Source organism: Sander vitreus, chromosome 9 (assembly GCF_031162955.1).
Source record: "Sander vitreus isolate 19-12246 chromosome 9, sanVit1, whole genome shotgun sequence".
In the NCBI taxonomy this organism is placed as follows: domain Eukaryota; kingdom Metazoa; phylum Chordata; class Actinopteri; order Perciformes; family Percidae; genus Sander; species Sander vitreus.
In genome coordinates this window covers 19,182,136-19,198,412 of record NC_135863.1, presented here as the reverse complement: position 1 = coordinate 19,198,412, position 16,277 = coordinate 19,182,136, and the positions used below count along the sequence as shown (strand labels likewise).

Genomic DNA, 16,277 nt, shown 5'->3' with positions numbered 1-16,277 from the left:
AATACATAGCTAAAAACAAAAGATATTTTTGCTTATTTGTATCATCATTTAGGATCCAGTGTCTTCAACGACCCCACCACCTCTTACACAAAAACAGTCTGTGAAAAAGAAAATAGAAGGTGGGCAACAGGAGAACAAGGAGAGCAGCAGAGCAGGTTCAGACGCTGACGCCTCAACCACGAGCAAGAAAACAGATACTATAGATGACCTGCTCGGAGGGCTGAGCTCTGACTTGGAGAAGATTGGCGTACGCACCACGACCAAGGGCCACTGTGCTTCCTGCAACAAAAGCATTGTGGGAAAGGTACAATTAGTCACATAAATAAATGTCCATCCATCTTCGTCCGCTTATCCGGTATCGGGTCGCGGGGGTAGCAGCTCCAGCAGGGGACCCCAAACTTCCCTTTCCCGAGCCACATTAACCAGCTCCGACTGGGGGATCCCGAGGCGTTCCCAGGCCAGGTTGGAGATATAATCCCTCCACCTAGTCCTGGCCTCCTCCCAGCTGGACGTGCCTGGAACACCTCTCTAGGGAGGTGCCCTATAAATGTGCAAGCTTAGAAATCGATGTAGATTTAGAAATCTGCATGACAAAAAAAAGATGCAAAGTCAGCTTTATACTAGTATAAATTAAAATAAGTTGAATCAGATAAAAATCAGTTCTAGTTCTTGCACTTATTTATTTTTTCTTTTTCTTCTGTAGATGATCACGGCGCTGGGTCATGTGTGGCACCCTGAGCACTTTGTGTGTGTGGCGTGTAAGACGGAGCTGAGCACCACAGGCTTCTTTGAGAGAGAGGGCCAGCCGTATTGTGACAAAGACTATCATCAGCTCTTCTCTCCTCGTTGTGCCTACTGCAAGGGCCCCATTGTGCAGGTCAGGAAACAAATGAAAACAAAACTCTTCTTTCTTGTTCATGATGTAAAAATAGATAATTTTTCAAAGCAAAAGGAACTGTCATATACTGAAATGCCACACTTGCCTTTGTTTTCTGATTCTAATACGCTCTGTCATATATTACATCCATTTATTTAAAAAATAATCTTTTGAAGATTGGATGATGACATACAGTAGCAGGTAGTTCATTTTTGTAGATGTATCCCACAGGTCATCTTAATAAATAAAACATAAAATCATATTGGGATTCTGCAGTCTGGGCTTATGCTGCAGACCAAAGTCATTAATCAAAAACAAATGCAACTTCTCTAACGATTCACTTCATGTGGTTCACAATCCACATTTTGGTGCTTCCTCACATCTGAACATATGAGATGAGACAAATCGTACAAATCCTTAAAGGACATACAAGCATGCTGTAATATGTCTATGTCTGGCTGGTTTACCAGAACATCCTGACAGCTCTGGACCAGACCTGGCACCCCGACCACTTCTTCTGTACACACTGTGGAGGCCTGTTTGGACCTGACGGTGAGAGGCTTGTGCATTTATTTCTTTTCACTGGAAACCACAACTTCAGCAAACAGTTAGAAATCACTTTATGCATTTAATCTGATGTATTTTATACCTGTCCCAGGGTTCCTAGAAAAGGATGGGAAGCCATATTGTAGCAAGGACTTCTACCTCCTCTTTGCTCCCAAGTGCTCAGGCTGTGGAGAGTCCGTGAGGGAGAACTACCTGACTGCAGCCAATGGCACCTGGCATCCAGAGTGCTTCGTCTGCGCAGTGAGTCTCTTACCTCAGACCACACACACGGCTTTGGCTCACATACAAGTCTGGGAATAAATGAGAAAGATATCCACAAATTTGCTTTATTTGCAACAATTTGACCACAACGTTGATGAAAACCTTATGTCTGATGACTACGTTGCGGTTGAAATGATGCAAATAAATCAAGGAAACCATATTCCACAGTGTGGGTATCTTTTACACTCTCTTCAAATCTACTTATGTATGCAGCATCTGGTCACAAACGGTTCAATGTGCAGCTTTACTTCTGCTTTACTTAGCTATATGAGCAATCGTTAAACATAAAATGCTCTCAATAGAGATGCTCTGGCATTAGGGTAGCAACTTTTCATATTTTATGGCCCTTCATTCATTGCCTGGAAATACAATGTTCATAAACCTGAACATGAAATACATAAAATAAATTGCTCTTAAAACCTACTGCTCGAAATTACATAAATACATTTTAGATTAACAATATCACATAAAACATGGAATACATCCAACTATGACTTCCTAAACCAGTCATTACTGCAGTTTCATCATCACCATCACAACCAGCATCTCACTATCAGCAGAGAACCTAAATATTATCTAAAAATCATTATCAACAAGGTCAGGATTTTACCTGGCCCTTTGTAATATACATCTAACTCCAGAGATGAGGAGGTCACACACTTCATTAAGAGGATGAAGTGGACACTCATCCGTGACTGAGCCTTTTTAATCAAAAAAATATAATTATTTTTCTGTCAAAATAAAATCTTAATTTAATTTAAAAAATAATCTTTCTGGCCACTCTCACTATGCTGTGCTGCAGCCTGGTCTTGTCAATAGATATTTCCATACAGTGAAAAAAATTACTACAAAACACAAAAATTGTTCTAAAATCATGACATATATACAGTTAAGATACATAACCCTTTAATAACCGTTTTCAACAATGACCTTTCATACAGTGGACATTTTAACTTGTTAACCCAAGGTGTTACTAAAGTCATGAATACATTGTTTCATTCAGGTGTTCCTGTGCCAAGGCCCTGGTGTTGTGCATGCTGGCTCATACTGTATAAATGGAACAGAGCCATCACTAATGTTAAGAGTTACACCTGTGCTTTTAGTGCTAATACAAGTCTAAATGTCTGCCAAGGAAAGCATATGTAGCATCCCTCCTGTACAGACCCATTTTGTTAATGTTATAAGTAAGAGATTATACTTGACAAGTTGTACCTTCCATGACTGTAATGGGTGACACAAAGGCTACAAACCACACACCAAATATACAGTTACACACACACACACACACACATATATATATATATATATATATATTTTAGGGGTGGCACGGTTCACAAAACCCATGGTTCGGTTCATATCACGGTTTTAGGGTCACAGTTTTCCGTTCTGTATGGTTCTTGTTATTCTTTCTTTTAATCTTTAACACTCCAGAAATATACTTCAGCATATGATATTTAGCTTAATTATCCACAATGTAGGAGAATGTGTATTGCCATCTACAGGAACTTATGTGCCTTTTTAGCACACTAAGATTTAAATATTACAGAATATCAATTGAAATAACTTGCATTTACCAAACTGCCAACTTCACTACACAAAAAGTGTATCCTTTAAAAGAAAAAGAGAGGAACTCTTAAAGCTCTGTCTGTTGAATAAGTCAGAATACGTTAAACATAAAAAAAGTTGCGATTTTCTTTTGTATAGTTCTTTAAAAATAAAAAGGAAACTTGTTTCGGGGAGAATAAAACTACTCTGGGCTGAGTTTTCCTAGTAACTTTACCACAAAGCCTCAGGATGCTGCAAATGTTGGTATAATATGAAAATGGCTGGTGGATTTAAGACAAAAAATAATAATTTATGAATGAATCAAATTTGAACATGTGTCAGTGGCTTGTTGAGCTTTACATTGTTAGTTAATTTCCTATCCTGGCCTGGGCTGGGACACACATTCATACGGTTTGATAAAGTACTTTTTGGACTTTAAGTTATCATTGCACTTACAATAACGAGCGTAGCTGTCCTCAATTTAGGTCATCCTGTACTTCTCATCTCCGGTTTTTCCTGCGTCCACCGTGTGCGATTGTGTGTGTTTGTGTGTGTGTGTGTGTGCCAAACCCAAAACTAAAACTAAACTAACGTTTAGGGAACGTTCCCTCAGGGCTATAACGTACCCTAAATGTTAAGGGAACCAACCAACTGAAACGTTCTCCTGTGGTTGCACTGTATCTCCACACAACGTTCCCGTTTGGTTGTTTTTGCTTGTTCTGAGTGGAGTGCGGTTTTGAAATTTTTATTTAAACCAGCTCCATTTGTTTGCAGTCACTTGATTTACTCAAAAATGATTGGTCTTATAAAATCTAAGTAAGATAAACAGCATAGCAAGAGAATATATTTATTTTTAGGCTGATATCAATTTTGCTAAAAACAATACTTTTGTGCTTGATTTCAGTTTTTTAACTGTATTAGGTAAAAATACGGTAACACTTTATAATAACCATCATTAATAGATGGTAAATTGACAGTTAATTAATCTTTAGTTAATTGTCATTTAACTGTTAGCAAACAGTCATTTTACTGTTATCAAACAATTAAATTATAATTAATAATGTTTACTAATTATTAGTAGTGCTGTAAATTAACAGTTTATTGTTACACACATTATATCCTTCATTTACTATATTAGGTATCGGTTTATGATTAAAAAATGTTTGTAAACCTTTAAGAAACCATTTTTAAATCATCTATAAACATTATATCGATAGATGGACCAGATATTCCTAACACTTTGTTAAATAGTTAATAAATACTTTGTAAACCATCTATAAACATTATTTAGATAGATAGTACTAGTGGTTACTAGTTGGTTTGTAAACTGTTTGTAAACAGTGGCTGGACGGTTATTATAAAGTTGCAACACATAAAATAAGTATATAGTGTGTGTATATATATATATATATATATATATATATATATATATATATATATATATATATATATATATATATATATATATATATATATACTCAGCTCTGCTGCTAATCCCAGAAATGCATGTTCCTTACAAATGGGGCACCATTTGTAAGGAACTAAACAGGCTTTCCGACGGTATACGATTTATTGCCAAAAAGCATTGTTCAAATAATCTACCACACAAATTTCCTTACTTTTGTGCTAAGTTTATTTATATATATAGATGTTTCTATCCAGTTTTTCGTGCATCCCTGTGGAGGCTGGGGGCATTGAACCCGAGTGGACAATGTTCAAAGTTTCCATTGCTGAAGCTGCGGTGAGGAGCTGTGGTCTTAGGGTCTTAGGTGCCTCAAGGGGCGGTAACCCACGAACACCGTGGTGGACACCGGTGGTCAGGGAAGCCGTCCGACTGAAGAAGGAGTCTTTCCGGGATATGTTATCCCAGACGACTCCGGAGGCAGTTGCAAGGTACCGAAGGGCCCGAAGGGCTGCAGCCTCTGCCGTGAAAGAGGCAAAGCAGCGTGTGTGGGAGAAGTTCGGAGAAGACATGGAGAAGGACTTTCGGTCGGCACCAAGGTGCTTCTGGAAAACCGTTCGCCACCTCAGGAGGGGGAAGCGGGGAACCATCCAAGCTGTGTACAGTAAGGATGGGGCGCTGTTGACCTCAACTGAGGAGGTAATAGGGCGAGTGGAAGGAGCACTTTGAGGAACTCTAAATCCGACTAATACGCCCGTCTATGGTAGAGGCAGAGCTGGAGGATGAGAGGGATTGGCATCAATTTCCCTGGTGGAGGTTGCTGAGGGTAGTTAAACAACTCCACAGTGGCAAAGCCCCAGGAATTGATGAGATCCGTCCAGAAATGCTTAAAGCTCTGGGTGTGGAGGGGTTGTCTTGGTTGACACGCCTCTTCAACATTGCGTGGAAGTCTGGGGACGATTGCCTAAGGAGTGGCAGACCGGGGTGGTGGTTCCCCCTTTTTAAAGGGGGACCAGAGGGTGTGTGCCAATTACAGGGGTATCACACTTCTCAGCCTCCCCGGTAAAGTCTACTCAAGGTGCTGGAAAGGAGGGTTCGGTCGATAGTCGAATCTCAGGTTGAAGAGGAACAATGCGGATTCCGTCCCTGGTCGTGGGAACAACGGACCAGATCTTTACTCTTGCAAGGATCCTGGAGGGAGCCTGGGAGTATGCTTAACCAGTCTACATGTGTTTTGTGGATCTGGAGAAGGCGTATGACCGGGTGCCCCGGGAGATACTGTGGGAGGTGCTGCGGGAGTACGGGGTGAGGGGTCCCTTCTCAGGGCCATCCAATCTCTGTACGACCAAAGCGAGAGCTGTGTCCCGGGTTCTCGGCAGTAAGTCGGACTCGTTTCAGGTGAGTTGGCCTCCGCCAGGGAGCTGCGCTTTGTCACCAATCCTGTTTGTAGTATTTATGGACAGGATATCGAGGCGTAGTCGGGAGTGGAGAGGGGTTGCAGTTCGGTGGGCTGGGGATCTCATCGCTGCTTTTTGCAGATGATGTGGTCCTGATGGCATCATCGGCCTGTGACCTTCAGCACTCACTGGATCGGTTCGCAGCCCGAGTGTGAAGCGGCTGGGATGAGGATCAGCACCTCTAAATCGGAGGCCATGGTTCTCAGCAGGGAAACCGATGGAGTGCCTTCTCCAGGTAGGGAATGAGTCCTTACCCCAAGTGAAGGAGTTCAAGTACCTTGGGGTCTTGTTCGCGAGTGAGGGGACAATGGAGCGGGAGATTGGTCGGAGGAATCGGCACAGCAGGTGCGGTATTACATTCAATTTATCGCACCGTTGTGACGAAAAGAGAACTGAGCCAGAAGGCAAAGCTCTCAATCTATCGGTCAGTTTTTGTTCCTACCCTCACCTATGGTCATGAAGGCTGGGTCATGACCGAAAGAACAAGATCCAGGGTACAAGCGGCCGAAATGGGTTTCCTCAGGAGGGTAGCTGGCGTCTCCCTTAGAGATAGGGTGAGAAGCTCAGTTATCCGTGAGGAGCTCGGAGTAGAGCCGCTGCTCCTTTGCGTCGAAAGGAGCCAGTTGAGGTGGTTCGGGCATCTGGTAAGGATGCCCCCTGGGCGCCTCCCTAGGGAGGTGTTCCAGGCACGTCCAGCTGGGAGGAGGCCTCGGGGGAGACCCAGGACTAGGTGGAGGGATTATATCTCTAACCTGGCGTGGGAATGCCTCGGGATCCCCCAGTCGGAGCTGGTTAATGTGGCCCGGGAAAGGGAAGTTTGGGGTCCCCTGCTGGAGCTGCTACCCCCGCGACCCGACCCCGGATAAGCGGATGAAGATGGATGGATGGATGGATGGATACATCCAGACACTGTTTATAGACGGTTTACAAAACAACTAGTAACCCTCAACAAAGTGTTAGGAATATCTGGTCCATCTATCGATGTAATGTTTATAGATGTTTTAAAAATTGTTTCTTAAAGGTTTACAAACATTTTTTAATCATTACCCGATTCCTAATATAGTATATGAGGGATATAATGTGTGTAACAATAAACTGTTAATTTACAGCACTACTAATAATTAGTAAACATTATTAATTATAATTTAATTGTTTGCTAACAGTAAAATGACTGTTTGCTAACAGTTAAATGACAATTAACTAAAGATTAATTAACTGTCAATTTACCATCTATTAATGATGGTTATTATAAAGTGTTACCGAAAATACTTAAAACAAGAATCTATAAATAGAGCGATTTTCACAACTAAGAAAATTCACTTCTTTTTAGGGCTGTCAGTATTAACATGTTAATCGCGATGCAATTAAGGGCTGAGCATAACGCGTTAATTTTTTTTTAATCGCATGCATTTATTAATTTATTTTACACTTCACTCGGCTTTGTGTGGTGCCTAACAGGCTACTATTTTGACCCTTTGCAGCACCGTTATCATCAAGCTGCCACTTCCTCATAACGCATCCTGCTGCTGCAGGCTGCAGGTATGATGGAGAAAGACAGCAGCAATAACTCTGAATGGAGCTTTTTATTTAGCAAAAGACAAGTTGAAAGCCATATGCACGTTGTGTAAAGCCGAATTAAAATATCACCGAAGCACGTCAAGCTTGAGCTACCACCTACGGAGCTAAGCATATAGTTCAGTTAATGTGATGCTACCCGCTAGCATGCTACCCACTCAGGCAAAGCAGTATTTTGGAGAGTGCTACTTGCCGACCTGTGGATGAAACCAAATCCCAAAAAATTACTACAGCTCTTGCGAAACGGGTGGCAACTAACTGCAGACCTGTCAGCATCGTAGAGGACTTGGGTCTTAAAGACGTACTACCCATCTCATTGCCGTCGAGGAGGACAGCAGCCCCACACACAGCCTGTATGACACGGAGAAAGCAGCCACAGTGGAACTGCTGCAAGGTGTTGCAAACGCTGTCTCATTAACCGGTGATCACTGGACGTCAGTGAGTAATCAAAATTATTTAGGAGTTACTAAACACTATATTGACTCTAGTAAGGATAGGGATTTTTAGTTTTTTAGTTAGGTACTTGGAGGAATTGTGCAATAATGACAGATTCACACATTTTTCTTTTGTTTACACAGTAAATAATTACAAATCTTAAAATCAAGTTCATAAAGTAACTTTCTTTGCATTCATTTGATTCCCAATCAAGATACACTGGTAAGAATTCCTTTTGATTGTTAATATGTACTTAAAAACTGTTCTGAAATGCAAAATAATCCAAATTTTAATCATGTGATAAAATATGTGATTAATCGCGATTAACTATAGAAATTTATTTAATAATCGAGATTAAAAAATTAATCGTTTGACAGCCCTACTTCTTTTATATCACTTCTAACGAGTTCAGTGTACAAATCCAACCGTTACACCCCCACGCCAGTAGGGGGAAGACAGTGCCTCTGCTTTCAGATGACCGATTGAAGTCCTGTCCAGACTTACGTGTCCGTCCCCCACACGAGTCAATTTGCTTTGTTCGCTACACTACTTCACGACGTCAAGAAAAAGTAAGTGAAATACCTTTTTAAAAAGGAAACCTACGTTTCATTCACCATGTGTTCTATTAATACATCTATGGTATTATGATACATCCAAGGGATGTATGGATGTACATGTATGTATGCTGTATCGGCTCAAGCTAAATAATGGAGCTAGTTAGCTAGCTAGGTAGCTAACATTAATGTAATATCTTATATGTCCCTAAGAGCCGACGTGGGTTTAGGGTGTAACGCTTAACTTACGATACATCCGAGGGCTGTATGCTGTAAAGCCTGTAACGTGGATGAGAGATAAAGCCATGGATGTATTAAGAGAAGCTCTGTTCACGAAACTGCAGGCTAACCTACTAGCTAACTAGTAGGTTAGCTAGGGCTTCCCGCCGAACACTGTATCCAGTTCTCTTAATACCAAGGGGGTAAGCCTCTCCCAGAACGCGTAGCTCCTATGGCGCCATTTTGATGCTACCAAGCCATCACCTCCCGTTAGCATTCCATTGACTGCCATTCATTTTGGCGCCACTTTGACAACGAATAACTTTATATCTGAAGCGTGTAAATACTCTATTTGTCCATTGTTTATTTCTAAAGAAACACGATAAAAGGCTCCATTACCTTGGAACCTCACGTTATGGCTCCGTAGTAGACGTTTTTGTAAAAATAGGCTAACGATTGTGTCATAACCACGCGACTTACTGTCGCATAGTAGAGGAATTACTGTATAGTACAGGAGAAGCTTGCAGGCAGTTTCGACTTACATTAGCTGTTTAAGTTTAATTACTAATGTTAACTAGCATTTTAGTTAGCAATAATTAGCCTGTGCCTATGTTATCTCCTTACATATACCTACGCTCTCCATCTCTGCAAGATTCGGAATGATTGAGATTTCTCTTGGCACAGCTACCAGAAGACTTCCAACTTTCAGATAGGTCTCTCAGTTGGAGGCTACGCAGTAACGCTCAGCCATCACCGGAAAAGTGCTTCTAATATCCTTCACTGGTCTCCGTCCAGAGCAATGGGATCTGTTGGTCCAGTTTATATACTGTCTATGCTTAATACAGCCATGGTTTTTCCCCTCGTCGCCATCTTGCCGGTCAAGCAGTGAGTTGTTCAAAACTTTTTCTTTTTAGTAAACTCTTTGTGCACAAACAATGTTCTCAATGGTTGAGTTCATGTGTAGAGACCCTGGTGATACTTCGAGCAAAGCATGTACGTTTTTTTTTTGTTTTTTTTAGCGATTGTCTAATGTAACAGCATAGGTTCATCTTTTGCAATGGCATGTGCAAGAAACCTACCATAAATGAACTGACCAATATTCATATCTACTTTCTTATTAGATGAGTCAACACCACACAGGAAACCAGCCGGTCGCCCAGAGCTGGATGGGTCTATTGTAACGCAAGCTTGGCCTGCCACTTCATCTTGGGACCCAGTTGAAGTGGCTTTGAATTTTCCATTTCCAATTAAATACAATTTCATGACAAGGAGTAACTTAACTTTTTTGCTGTTGTAAACAGCAGAACTCATCACACAGAGGGAGGTGACTCATCACACAGAGGTAAGAAGACTCACTTAAGTTGTTCACATATGCAAGTATATAATGTATAACAACTAAAACTAACACCATTCATTTTAATTTATTATTATTATTATTATTATTATTATTATTATTATTATTATTATTATTATTATTATTAAGTTTCTGGGCTCCATCATTTTCCAGGACCTGAAGTGGGAGTCCAACATCAATGCCATCCTTAAAAAGGCTCAGCAGAGGATGTACTTTCTATGGCAACTGCAGAAGCATGGCCTACCACAAGAGCTATTGGCCATCTTCTACACTGCTGCCATCCTCCTGCCTCCTCCCCTCTGGCAAGCGCTACAGATCCCTGCACACAAAAACAACCAGACATAAGAACAGCTTCTTTCCCACTGCCATCACTATCCTGAACTGCTGATAAGTGGGGTCATCCCCACTTTGGCCATTCACCTACACAATACATACTTTATCATTCCAGTATGCATCTTGCACACTACATTTGCACTATTACTTTGCACTCTACATCCCACTCCATGTGTGCTTGTATTGATATTATGTCTTATTTGTATAGTTGTATTTTTTGTATATTGTGTTGATATGTGCCTATATGTATATTTTTGTCTCTATTGTTCAGTATGTGTCTATATGGCCAATAAAACTGATTCGGATTCTTATATATATATATATTTTTTTTTTGGTACCATGGTTGTTAAAGTTTTTTAAAGGTTAGGGAATGTAAACGTTAAAAGTAACGTTAGGGGAACGTTACCTAAAGGTTCCCTAAAGGCACACATCTCAGGCAACGTTCTGGGAACGTTCGATGTAACCAAAAACTGAGAACCAAAACTTTAACCTTCAGGAAACGTTCCTGCACCAACTAACGGTCCCAGAACGTTCTGGGAACCATAAATTGTTAGCTGGGAACATTATACCTGCTAAACATCAACATGCTAGCATTATCATTGTAAGCATGTTAGAACGCTAATGTGAGCATTTATAGAGTACAGCCTCACAGAGCCAAGAGCATGGATGTAGACTCTTGTCTAACACTGTTTCAGCTTTCTCTTCATAACATAGGTCACATTTGGTTACATTAATTTCACATTTTGTTGATGTTTCATTGTCATTGCATAGTAATTCAATTGTGAGCCAGGTCTAATTTGTCATTATTCAACAAAGGGTACTTAAGCATCCAACATTTCAGAGTCAGCTGCCAAACAGCAGCTACTGAATGCATGAAGCTATAAAATTCACATTATTGTATTTATGTCAGATTAATGTTCCTCTTTTTGCTTATCTTACATGTCAGATTTAGCAGCAAGATCGCTTGAGATTGCTTTTTCTACAGCCAGCTTTCAAATAACTAAAGTCAACATGTCTTTGAATGCATAATGAAGGGAACTTAGAAACGGTCCCTCCTTGCATCTAAATTTCCATATTGTAATAATCTAACTTAAATAAACAATGTTCATTGATTACCTATCCCAAAAGTAAAATTTCCATGCAGTACTACAGCTATGGCATGCTTTGGATAATGCATGCTGTTAGTATACATGGGGCTCAATCATGGTCCTTTTAAAGCAAACACTCTTATTCAGATTTTACACAATTATCCTTCTTCCTACATGTTACCATCTTTAATCTTTTTTCTTTCTCTTCATCTTCTCTTCCACCTTTCCACTTCCAATGTGTTTCCCTTCTATTCTTTTATCCAGGACTGTCTCAAGCCCTTCACTGATGGCTGTTTCATGGAGTTGAATGGTCACCCCCTCTGCTCACAGCACTTCCACTCCCGGCAAGGCACTCTGTGCGGTGGCTGCGGTGAACCCATCACGGGCCGCTGCATCTCTGCTCTCGATCGCAAGTTTCACCCCGAGCACTTTGTGTGTGCCTTCTGTCTGCGGCAGCTTAGCCAAGGCATCTTCAAGGAGCAGAAAGGGAAGCCATACTGCTTGGCTTGCTTTAACAAACTCTTTGTGTGAGACCTACAGTATGTAACGTACAAACAATGCATCATTGTTGAAATTATAATTTCCATATAGTATGAGTGATAAGTTAAATGAGGCAACTATACTATTATATATAACAAGATATGTATTACAAGAGGGTATTTGGTACAGATGAGCAATAAAGTTTCACTTTTTCAGTCCTTCATTGCCAACATATTAATTTATTACAAATAAGGAGTGTGTAACATGAAAATGTGATGTAAAGTATTAAAAGAATATGTTAATATCAAGGGAGAAATGCTCACATTTTAACACAATTAAAGACACGGTTGTAAAACACAAGAAAAATACCTATTTCCCAAGATAGAAACATTGAAGAAACGAACTTTGGATGCTTCTAAAAGGGGTGTTGCTGATACTTGGGCTAAATTATATGGAATTTCATACATCATGATCACATAAAATGTATAAATGATGTAAGAAAAACACAGAAGTGCAGTTTTAATCAGTGGTTTCCATTAAGCTATCCTCAGTTTGCCATAAGACTTGGCAGTCTGGAGATACTCTCTGGCAGTATGGAGCAGTTTGTCAAGGGGCTTGTCCATGTGGTATGATAGCTTGTATTGGCAGTGACTGGCACGTAATCGGTGTGCCAAACTGAGTTTCCTCTTACTTGGACTTACCATCTGGCCCCTAGCATGCATTAGATTCAAACGCCCTCTTCATTCTCCACACAGGCTCCTTTATAGATGCCTATGGAAGATTGATGAAGGTGGTGAGATGAACAAAGGTAGTTTCAGAAGGAGCTCCTTCACATCACTGCATCTCTTCAGCAACTCACTTTGACTGTTGAGAGATGAATCATCAATCATTTATTTTTGGTGATGCACTTTGGATGCCTGGGCCCATTTTTTTGTTCACTCCCTCTGATAACTAATAGTTTGGATGGAATGTCAAGATGAGACATTTGCAGCACAGTTCGGATTTAGTAGGAAATGTTTGATCTATTTTAATGTGAGATTTTGTTATCAGTTCTGTAGAATCACAGCATAAAAAAATACATGTTTTGCACTAATACAACAGACATTTTTCAAAATGCACTAATTGCAAAAAGCTTGTGAATTCAATGAGTTATCAGCCCTGCCCCGCAGTGGCAGTGGAAATTATTTTACCATCTTCTGTAGTAAATCTTTAACTGAAGCAGAGGCACATTATCCTCTTCATGACATAAATGCTTCCTTTTTGCTTCTTCTTAAATGTGATTTTACAGCAAGATACCTTGTTAGTCGCCATCTTTTAAATGTCTGCATGTCCTCGAACACACCATCAAGGACAATGCGACAATTGTGATCAGAATCAGAAAGGGTTTTATTGCCAAGTACGTTTTTTAACACATTTTTGTTTTTGTTGGAAATTTGTTTTGGTGTTGTTGGTGCATGTCACACATTCTTTAGATTGAATATTAAACAATATAAGTATAGGTACAAACAATATAAGTATATTTACACAGTATGTATTAAGTTAAAAATAAAGAATAAATAAAGATATAAATAATAAGGCTAGTGGCGGAGGGGAAAAAGCTGTTCATGTGACATGAGGTTTTGGTCCTGATGGACCTCAGCCTCCTGCCAGAGGGGAGTGTCTCAAAGAGTCTGTGACTGGGGTGGGAGGGGTCGGCCACAATCTTTCCAGCACGCTTCAGAGTCCTGGTGGCGTAAAGGTCCTGGAGCGGCGGCAGATTGCAGCCAATCACCTTCTCTGCAGACCGAATGACACGCTGCAGTCTGCCCTTGTCCTTGGCTGTGCTAGCAGCGTACCAGATGGTGATGGAGGATGTGAGGATGGACTCAATGATGGCTGTGTAGAAGTGCACCATCATTGTCTTTGGCAGGTTGAATTTCTTCAGCTGCCGCAGGAAGTACATCCTCTGTTGTGCTTTCTTCACGAGGGAGCTGATGTTCAGCTCCCACTTGAGGTCCTGGGAGATGGTAGTTCCCAGGAAGCGGAAAGACTATGGTTGGGGTGGGATGATGGTGTTAAAGGAAGAGCTGAAGTCCACAAATAGGATCCTGGCGTAGGTTCCTGCGGAGTCCAGGTGCCGGAGGATGTAGTGGAGGGCCAGGTTGACTGCATCGTCTACAGACCTATTGGCTCTGTAGGCAAACTGCAGGGAGTCCAGGAGGGGGTCAGTGATGGCTTTGAGGTGTGAAAGCACAAGGCGCTCAAAGGACTTCATAACCACAGAGGTCAGGGCGACAGGTCTGAAGTCATTAAGTCCTGTGGTCCTTGGCTTCTTGGGAACAGGGATAATGGTTGAGGTCTTGAAGCAGGCTGGCACGTGGCATGTCTCCAGTGAGATTAACTGCTTCAATAGTTTAAAACCTCAGCAACTGATTTTCATACAGTAAAGAAAAAAATGGAAGCTTAGGAAATCAATAATTAATGCGATGGTATATTAAATTAAGTAAAAAGTAAATTAAGCTGATTGAGGGATAAAGGGTACATCAGAAAAGTAAATTAAACCACTTTATTAGTATATCGTGTAAAGCAGTTTTGTAAGGCACTGAACATCACCGAAATAACTTTTGAAAAAATGAAGTTAGCCAAAACTCCTGAGAATACTGATTTCTTGCCAATGTCAAACGGTATGTCATCAAACAGTGTCTAATCTTCAGATGAACACTGGCTACTTTTTGTCAGCCCTGCAGGCAGTTTTCTTCAACTTTTCTTCAAGCCACTTTGGCTTGCTGTGTGAAGTTAGTGTGCGAGTGGGAACGGAGGCGGGCATTAATCATGCTGTCATCACTGTCAGACCAGGCCTCTCTTAGCCTCCACAGAATACGGACCTTGCATCATGGAAGAAGTGTGAATGTATCGTGTTCAGTCAAAATCCAAGATCGTAAGTGTTTAATGATCTAACAGTCTTGTTCCCAGATTCTACTGAACTCAAAGACACCCTGTTAAATTTTGAATATGTTTAAACACGCCTGAGAGATTAACATTTTGAGGAGGTATACTTTCCAGCATGAACCATACATAGAACAACATCAACTTGCATGTGACACGTTTGTAAAATTTCACATTGTCACAACGTAAGGGGGTGATTATGTTCATCCAAGCATAACATTTTTTTCTTTCTGCACCATTCACTGTCACAACTGCATGCTTTTATGAGCCGATGTACCAACACTGTTTAAGTTCCAAGACTTGTTTAAAGCTTGCTTTCCAACATTAAAAAGCTGTAAACTAGCAGTTATCCTAAATTTAGATTAGCGGAAAACCTCCTACACACATTCAACACTCACCCTGACTGTCGATTGTATTTACTCAAATACAGACAACACCAACGCTTTGCAAAGTCTTGATATGATGCAGGAAAAGAAGTTCTGGCATTCACAGAAAAATTATGAGTGTTATCGTATGGCTGAGTGAAGAGGGAGGAAAGGGGTTCTCTGGCACGTAGTAAAAATGAGAAAACATGAAATGTGAGCGGGGGTCTTTTTAAAAGGGTGGCGAATAAAGGGCCGTCTGTGGAAAGTAGAGAGAGTGTAACTCAGGTGACATTTACAGCAGTGAAACAGAGTACGGACGGTCTGGGAGCACACTTGGCCATGAGATGGCAGCTAGAGCTCAATGGGGGAGGGAAAGGGAGTGAGGCATATATTGGGACATAATGGATACTGGTGATGAGGGAGGCTGGGTGAGGAGGGCAGTGGTTGACAAGTGTAGTTGCAAGAGTTACCCCTGCGTGACACCGAAACCCAACACTTACCTCCTCTCCTGTAAAATGGCCTTGTCCCCTTGGCCACCCCTGATGGGGACGGTGGAGCTGCCTGTCCAGACCTATTCAGCTCCACTGTGGGTCACGCCCGGCTGGCGCTGCCCTACCCTGTAAACCCAGCAGTTCACATCAGATTTGAACCCATAACTGTCAGATAGGTCTGAGGTACAGACCCACTCATTAATCAGTACATTTGCTTGTAGATACACATCTATGGAAACGCCACCTGGAGACAACTCCAGTTGCAAATCAGTCCTGACAAAGTGAAATCCCAGCTCCAGTAGGTGCAGTAAAACATGGATGGATCAGATTACTGTAACATCATTACTAG

General features: G+C 41.1%; 1 protein-coding gene across 1 annotated transcript in view; it reads left to right on the top strand.

Moving 5' to 3' along the window:
* lpxn (leupaxin) overlaps nucleotides 1-12,365 on the top strand; it is a 20,856-nt gene extending 8,491 nt beyond the window's left edge. The window contains exons 2-6 of the mRNA XM_078259926.1: nucleotides 53-304; nucleotides 704-877; nucleotides 1,348-1,429; nucleotides 1,536-1,684; nucleotides 11,932-12,365. Coding sequence (XP_078116052.1) covers nucleotides 53-304; nucleotides 704-877; nucleotides 1,348-1,429; nucleotides 1,536-1,684; nucleotides 11,932-12,198 — 924 coding nt within the window. The 3' untranslated portion in view covers nucleotides 12,199-12,365. The remainder of the gene's footprint in view (nucleotides 1-52; nucleotides 305-703; nucleotides 878-1,347; nucleotides 1,430-1,535; nucleotides 1,685-11,931) is intronic.
* The last annotated feature ends 3,912 nt before the right edge of the window (nucleotides 12,366-16,277 follow it).